The 8,431-nt window shown below is 29.1% G+C and overlaps 1 protein-coding gene across 2 annotated transcripts in view; it reads left to right on the forward strand.

The window, feature by feature from the left end:
• The window catches only part of eIF3e (eukaryotic translation initiation factor 3 subunit e), a 28,917-nt gene extending 21,799 nt beyond the window's left edge, over nucleotides 1-7,118 (forward strand). The window contains exons 6-8 of one of the 2 annotated variants that reach the window (XR_012756721.1): nucleotides 1,705-1,939; nucleotides 6,670-6,782; nucleotides 6,986-7,118. Coding sequence is in view for 1 of the 2 variants with exons in the window: in XM_075368466.1 (XP_075224581.1) it covers nucleotides 1,705-1,939; nucleotides 6,986-7,009 (259 nt within the window). In the remaining variant the exon portion in view is untranslated. The remainder of the gene's footprint in view (nucleotides 1-1,704; nucleotides 1,940-6,669; nucleotides 6,783-6,985) is intronic. The other variant, XM_075368466.1, reaches the window with a different exon arrangement.
• The last annotated feature ends 1,313 nt before the right edge of the window (nucleotides 7,119-8,431 follow it).

Consider the following 8,431-nt stretch of genomic DNA (forward strand, 5'->3'; position numbering starts at 1 on the left):
TGCTTTAAGCGATTCATGAGATAACAGGTGTTTTATTTAAAAAAATCTGATGTGGAACCACATGACTTCCTTGAACGCCTATTAAATTACATATATCAATTTAAAAAAAATGAAAAGTACATAAAATTATTTCATTAATAACTTCTGATATTTTTTTTCATATTTGTTTTTGTTGTTATTGAATTATTATTTATTGTAAAACTCAACCAATGTGCTTCCCCCCCCCCCGCCTCTGTCAAATCAAAATATTTCATTAGTTAAAATTTTATTTGACTAACTCTGAAACCAGTGAAAATAAGTATCACTTATGATATATAGTTGAAAAGTTGTTAATGAGGGGTTAGTACTGCAGTTAAGAAATAGTCCAAAATCCAAATTCTTTTGGATTTTGATCTTTTTTTGGACACTTTTGGTTCAGTCAGTTGCAATCAAAAGGGGAGGTACATAACTAGATGTTACAATAGTCCTAACTGCAAATTTCAACATCCTACACGTAATTCTTTTTGAGTTATGCGAGATACTTGGATACATACAGACATTATGTTGAAACTAGTCAAATTGGATATTTCCATTGAAATCTGAAAACTGAAATTTTTTGCGATCACAATATTTCCAAACATGCAATTTTCTAAAACTATTAAAACATCATTTACTGCAGGTCAATGTATCCCAGTACCAAATTCTGCACTGTCTGGGTCTTCTTCCTCATCATCCTTATGTTCTGGTTGAGTACTTTTCTTTCTTTCTTAGTTCCCTGCTAATAAACTGTTTTTGCTTCCTTATCAGCACTTTTTATTCGATGATAGCCCATCATGTTGATAATCCATGATGTTCAATGGACAAAGCCCATGTGTTTTCATCTGTTGAGATTTTATGAAAATAAATAGCTCATATTGGACGCTTCATGTCTCTTATACTATATGTATTTTTTCTTATAGAAACACCATAGTAGCCCTGAATTTCACATAGTTGACCCTTTTCTGAAATTTTTTTATCATTAACAAAACATTCTTCAAGTCTCCGTGGAGTTTTTGTAATTGTGAGCCCATCCACTTCTGAATATGGACAAAATTTTTAATTTAACAAAAATTCCTTATATTAACACTAAATCTCCCTTTCATAATAACTAGACAGTACCAACAAAAACCTAATAATCTTCAAAAAAACTTCAAACTTTGGATCTTTCAGTGACTAGTGCTTAACAATTTTGCCATTAAATATATTATTTTTGCTTGCTTTATTGTTTAATATACATAAAACAACATTTGAAATAAGCAAAAATGCAAAAAAAATCAAGATTCCAGGTGCCCGTAAGTAATTTTTTTGTAACACATTGAATATTGGCTTGATCGAAATCTTTCAGTTTGCTTGACTAACCCTTGTGCCTGGAAACACTAATATTGGCCTTGGAAGGAGAAATACTTAGGTAAAAATAATGCATGTATGATGTGTGCATAAGAACCACACATATTGATTTTAATAATGCAAGTTGATAGTTTTTAATTCACAATTATATTGTGAACTTCATTATATTTCCCAAACTTTGTTTTATTGGAATCTGAAAAAAAAAATGTTAGGTGTGAAGTGACTTTTGGCCCACCAATATCTACCCATTCTAGAATTGTGGAGTTAACTTTCAGGTTTATTATGTGTGTGATCATTATTGTACTTTGGATGTTCTAATTAATTTTTGATCTGTTACAGTATGTTGGCAGAAAAATTAAATATGAAACCAGATGTTGCTGAATGTTGGATTGTTAACTTGATTAGAAACGCAAGGCTTGATGCAAAAATAGATTCTAAATTAGGACATGTTGTTATGGGTACACCACCACTATCACCTTATGAACAATTGCTTGAAAAAATTGACTCATTATCTGTGCGATCAGAGGCGCTTCAAGCTGTTATTGAAAGAAAAGTGAAAGCTCATAATCAAGATGTAAGCATATTTTGATTTGTTCATTTTTATTTAATTATTATATATAAACATAACATTTATTAAGTATGCACATGTTTTCATATATGTACACTATATCTCTTTGATTACTCAGCAGCCAACGTATAATTAACCAGAATTGTTTTTAAAAAAAATTATTTTAATAATTTCTACTTATGAAACTTTAAATTCCTGAAAAGTAATGTTGCCCAAAGCCTGCAGCGATTTAGCTTTTACTTTCCCAATGGTACAGAAAAGTTAATTTTTAAAAGGTAGGAACAATAATTTTTTTTTAAATTGATGAAGGCAGGGTATAACCAGGATTGCTGTGGTGCAGAAACTAGTTTCCACTTTCCCACATTGTCAGGTTTTTCATCACAGACTCATGTAATCTCATTATATCCAGGTATGATTCACCTCTTATTCAGGTATTCACCTCTTATTCTCTATGAACAATCCCATTGACATCAGAAAAGCAAACTAACATTATCTTTCCATTTGACCTTCTGTCCTCTTATTTGGTTTCTGAACTCCGTGATTTCCACTGCTTGATAGCTGTTTTGTTTCCAGGTTATAACCATAGCACCAACTTATAATCAGCTACCCTAGCTTTAAAAAGAAAATATGCAGTTAAGTTGATCCTTTTAATCACGATATGTTACATTTTTATTTTTACCAAAAATTATTTTAATTATCCTTTTCTGTATATATTATACGTTTTCTATTATGTTAGTATATGTTCCATCCAAAGCTGTAATTCCATATATTATTATCAATTCAAAAAATTTTGATACATTTAGTAACTATTGATACAGAAAAAATTATTGATACATTAACACAACGGGGTTTCTGATCTTTTGTGAGTAACCAGGCACAAATTTTGTATCTGCATTTTGTATTCAAATTGCTTGTTGACAAGAATTCAAAAATCAAACACGTCAACCTAGAAATCTCTTCAATAATTCGACCACGGTGTTCATAAATTGCTTTGCATTTTTTTTTTAATTTTCATCATTCATAATTGTGGAAGCTCTTGGTTGTCTGTTAAGTGACATTTCCCTAATTTAAAACACGAAAACTACTCATAAACGTTTTACTTAAAGTTTTCTCCTTAAAAGCATCACTAATGTTTCAGCAGTCATTTTCCCTTAGAGGAAACAAAAATTAAGACACTGCTCTTTGTGATCGCCCCACCTCAAAACTTGCAGGATACTGTTTAATAACAAGCATCCAGAAAAACTGAATTTGAATGCCTTATGAAAAATACAGAACAGTGCCAAAGAATAATGTAGCTTGCTGCTTCCAGAATTTGAATTCAATACTACATTTAGATTGCGTGCCAGGTAACAGGTTTATTTCTGTTTTTTTTTTGTACCCTCATTTATAAGTGAAGTTTAGATTACAACTTCTACTGAAGCTCTGATCTGTTTTACAGTGTTACTTACAAAAGAAATATTACATTTTCTGCTTTTAATCTCAGTTTTTTGAATGGATATAGAGGGTGTGAAGATTCAATCTTTCTTAATGAAATTATATAATTATTTTGGTAATTTCATTAAGTATGAAATTCATTTTCATAAAAAAAAGATTTTTGATCAGGACTTGATAATTTTTATGTCTAGAGTGGTTTATGATGTATAATTCCATCAAAATTTTATTTATTTAAAATATACTTGAATTATACAATGTTGTAATAGTTTATAATGTTGTTTAACACATTCGCTCCAGTGGTTAAAATAGGGAACTTAACAATCTTGCCGTACGGACAACTATGATGCCATATAGTAATTACCTACTACGCATTATGGTGCATATTGACCTGTTCTGAGGTTTTGTACTGTGCATTTAGTTTTTATATGGATTTACTGTGCTGAAATGTTTAACCTTGGGTTTTTTTTCGGTACACATTTGTGTCGTACCGCATAGCACATTGTTTTTTTAATATCTTTTTGACAATTTTTTTCTTTTTCATATGTTTTTATCACAAGTTGTTCAATAAATTATTCAATAAACATTCATAGTATTATTTAATCTTATAAATGCTTGTTTTTATTTATAAATTAGATTAATTATATTACATTTCCTATTCCATTACTCACTGTTTTAGTTTGTCAACTTATTATTCCTAAATGAAATTAATGTTGAAATATTCTTTAAGAAAAACATCCATTCAAATGTATATTTTATATTTTAAATACTGGATGAAACATAAAATTTATTTCCAGATAATAGGGTCTGAATCACTTCGCATAAAATATTTATATGCTTGCTTATAAACATCATCCTAATTAATTAATATATTGATTTATTTTTGATTTGATTATTTACTCTTTTTTCAACATAATATTATTTTGTGATGATGTCATTATGAAAAAAGCGTTTTTAAATTCATAAATATCGAATGCTATTTTTTCATTTATATAATCTGAAATTTTTAATTTTATTTTTCATCTTTATTAAATTAGTACTATAAATTATTTATATAACATTATAAATTACAATAAACAAATTTTTTGTAGAAAGTTTGTCATATTTTAATAAAAGAAATGATGCTGGCATGGAATAATCCAGCAAAAATTACCCTTAATAATCATTACGAATAGACACTAAATAAGAGTCTGTATAAAATAACTGTTTCAACTAGAGTTAGTTCATATGTTTTCTGAGCATATCGTAGAATATAAAATCATTTAAAAAAAACATTTTTTGTTATAAAGAGAAATAAGATATTTATTACATACGCATATTATATGCTGTAACGCACAGTCATACGCAAGTACAATACAGCAACAGTGAAGCCTGTAGAGCACAAGAGTTAAGTTAAATAACTTACTGTTCAGCACTGTACTGAAGTTATGCAAACAACGACAAGCACACAGCAACTCCCTACTACAACACATATATGCACTGTACTGCAGTGAACAATGTTATCTTGTATGAAATCTGCAAAAAGAATTGGTTCAGTATTTGATGAAGTGGAAGTATCTTTCAAATAATTTATTATAGTCATATTTTATTTCCTTATGTATATATATATTACTGAGAATTTTCACATTTTTGTGATTGTATACATTAGGTAGAAGAAATTTAAATGAGTATAATTCTGAATTATAACACTCTGAAATTGATTAATACCTATAATTCTTAAAGTTTTTTATACTCACATTTGATAATAGATTATTTCTACTACGTAGATTTTACCAGGTATACAAGAAAGAATATCAGGGTTTTTAATTTTTTATATCTCTTTGATGAGATGTACTACGTTGATTTAAAGCTAAAATCAAGAAGAAAAAAGTACAGTTTTAGTGGCACAAATGGGCTGTAGATTGTTTCCCAATATTTTTATTTGACAGTGCCACTAGCAAAGCTGGTTGCTCTTGAAAAAAAAGCATAATGTGTTTTGCAGTTTGCTAAATGTGAACTTGTAATTAAATTTAACATGCGTTTCATAAAAAGTTAAATTATGATCCTCCATGTGACAATAGCATTTGGCGATTGTATAATGAATTCGAAACAACCGGATGTCTGTGTAAAATGAAAAGAGTATGTACAACCAAGAGTATCTGAAGACACTTCAATGTACGAGGGAATCAACCACATAGTCCTAAAAAATCTGTTAGATAGTTCATCTCGATTCCCCCCCGAGGAGAGAAGATCCCACCTCGTAGCGTGTCCAGTCGCTACACCACCTCCGCCGTTCCTAGCCAGTAGTGGCTTTAACGGAGGACGTTCGATAGTTCAATCATGATTTAGTAGTGCTGATGATGACAGTGTGGAATGTTTTAAGAAAAAACTTGTCCATACCCATTCACAGTTATTCATTTGAAGCCTACTAACTATGCTATGTGTGCCAATTTTGCAATTAAATGATGCAGATGAAATTGGTAGCTTTCTTGATCGTATTTTTAGTGATGAGTCAGCATTTCATCGTGGAAAAATTAATATGCATAATGTCTGTACCTGGAGATCAGAAAATCTCAGTGGACTCTTACTCTCCCAAAATTAAATGTTTTCTGCACAGTATCCCAATGGGAAGTTCTTTGGAACATTTGAAGCAAATGTTAACATGAGTTGTTTACTTGAATATGCTGTGTATATGTCTCTTTTCTCAACTGTAAGATTGACAAGAAAATTCTGTTTGGTAACAAAATGGTGCACCTCCTAACTAGCATAACTTTATACGTAGCAGGTTGGTTGAGTTTTTCCTTCAGGATTTTTCAAAGTATCTGCTTGTTTTTCCGCAACCTACTGATCTACCCAATTTTGAAGTATGATACAAACTCTTCATCCATTGATTGTGTATCGCATAACAAAAGGTGTTCACACTGAACACTTATACAGAAAAATGTAAGAGTTATTTTTTCATTTTATTTGTAATTCATTACTGTATATCAATGTTAAGAGATAATAAATAGTTTTAAAACCCTGATATTCTTTTTTTGTTCATCTTGTATTGTTTCAAAGAGAAACTGAAAGTAATGTAAATAACAAGTTTTTTGGTCTGATTTGCTATTGCTTAAAATATTAATTAATTTTTGTTTTGTTTTTTTTTTTTGTAACAAAAGTAAATATTGTTCAGTTAGTCTGGTATTATTCTAGTTTCAGAATACAACCTTAGTTAGGATACAACAAAAAATTAGGATAATTTTTGTTTTACATTTATGAATTAGAATTATTAAAAATATATTTAATGTGTTTGTCTAATGTTTCCTTTCTCATTACATGTGAAGACGTATGTTTTTTAATTCTTTTTTCACTGTAAGGAAATTGAATGTACGGCATACAGTTGTAAAACTTATAAACAGTGAAACGATGACTCTTCTAGAAAACTACTAACTAAGAGGTAATTGTTAAGGTAGAAAAACATATGTTAAACAGTTCATATGTTTCATTCTGTTAATTATTTTAGTACTGTGAATTTTACATGAATTCATGGAACAGTGTTGTTAAATAAATAATATTTGTAATTTATTTCATTAGATTTTTAATTTATTTGTTAGATTTTTATAAATTTAATGATTTTGTTTTTTCTTTTTCTTGTTTTAGGTTCGTTGGACTCCAGATTTTTAAATTCTCCTTAATTGTAATTTTATGTCAATTTGGTTCTTTTTTAAAAACAACAATACAGTATGAATTATTTATCTTGTATTATCTACTTGAATAAATTTATGATTATTAATTTGATGGAGTTAGTTTTATGTGGTTACAATCTTGATTACAGTTTTACATATTTGTAGATATTTTGTGAATGTGTGTTTGTTTGTTTTTGTGTATTGTTACATTATTGGTGGCCTATTGTATCAGGGTCCTTATTCTATTCCACTCAGAATCCATTGCATCAAGTTTATTATTTTAGAAAATACTTTAGCGACACTTTTAATTATAAAATTATGTTGCAAAATTTTGTTGCAGTTAAAATAAAGTTTCTAGAAAAAGTTGCAATCTATTTAGGTTTTTTGTTTCATAATTCCAAGAATAGTAAATAACTTTCTTAATATATTGGCTATCTCATAAAAAGAAAAATTACCTGTTCTATTAATGCAATCTAAATTTACTTCCAAAAAATCATGGGGTTATAACATAAAGCCAGTATTAGTTAAATTAAAGGCAAGACATTATAAGTGTTTACAAATATATTAAACAATCTGCTGAAAGCAGTCAATATTTGTAGATTTGCAGACCTGCTGTGGCGCTTAGGTTAGATCTCTTTTGGTTGAGGGGTCACATAGTTCCAGTCAACTCACTGCATTAGGCAGGACTGCTCCACCAAAGAGCAACCAACTGATAGACCTGATTTGAGGTTAACTGTAGTGCGTTAAAGGAGTCAAGTTTCACCAATAAAGATACCCTTATCCATAAACTCAGATTGAAAGATGACCCAGGCAGAATAGAGTTCATCCTGAATTACAGAATTCGATATTGTAACCTTCCAGATGCCTTCTCAGATAATTTGTGCAAAATTAAACTAGTGTTATGTTATTATTTGTCAGTCGTTGAAAGATTTCTCATTACTCTTCATTTTTAACCAAATACACTGTTCTAAAGGAGTCTTCAGCTTAACAAAAATTCAAGCGCTTCACACTATTATTATAGCATTACTGAACTTTACTGTTCTAATAGTGTGTACTACTGTTATTCATTTGGTAGTTGCTTTCCTTGTTTTAATTTACCAGTTTTTTTTCTTAGCATGTTTTTTGTATAAATAATTAAACATTTATAATTTATTTTTAGGTGTTCATTTTTGTTGAATTAAATATTGTATTGCTGTTATACTTTTAACTTTAACATTCATTACCAGGCACGATATTGAAGATAAGTTGGTTAATTAAATTACAGCTTAAACTGTTTACTGAAGACTTCTAAAAAAAATCACTTCAAAATATTCATTAAATGTAATAAAATAACTACTACTAGGAAGTTATTGTGTGAAAAAATGACTATGTTGAAGGATTAGAAGAATTATAAAATATTACATGAAAACCAATTCATTCA

This window comes from Lycorma delicatula, chromosome 6, assembly GCF_047948215.1.
Source record: "Lycorma delicatula isolate Av1 chromosome 6, ASM4794821v1, whole genome shotgun sequence".
In the NCBI taxonomy this organism is placed as follows: domain Eukaryota; kingdom Metazoa; phylum Arthropoda; class Insecta; order Hemiptera; family Fulgoridae; genus Lycorma; species Lycorma delicatula.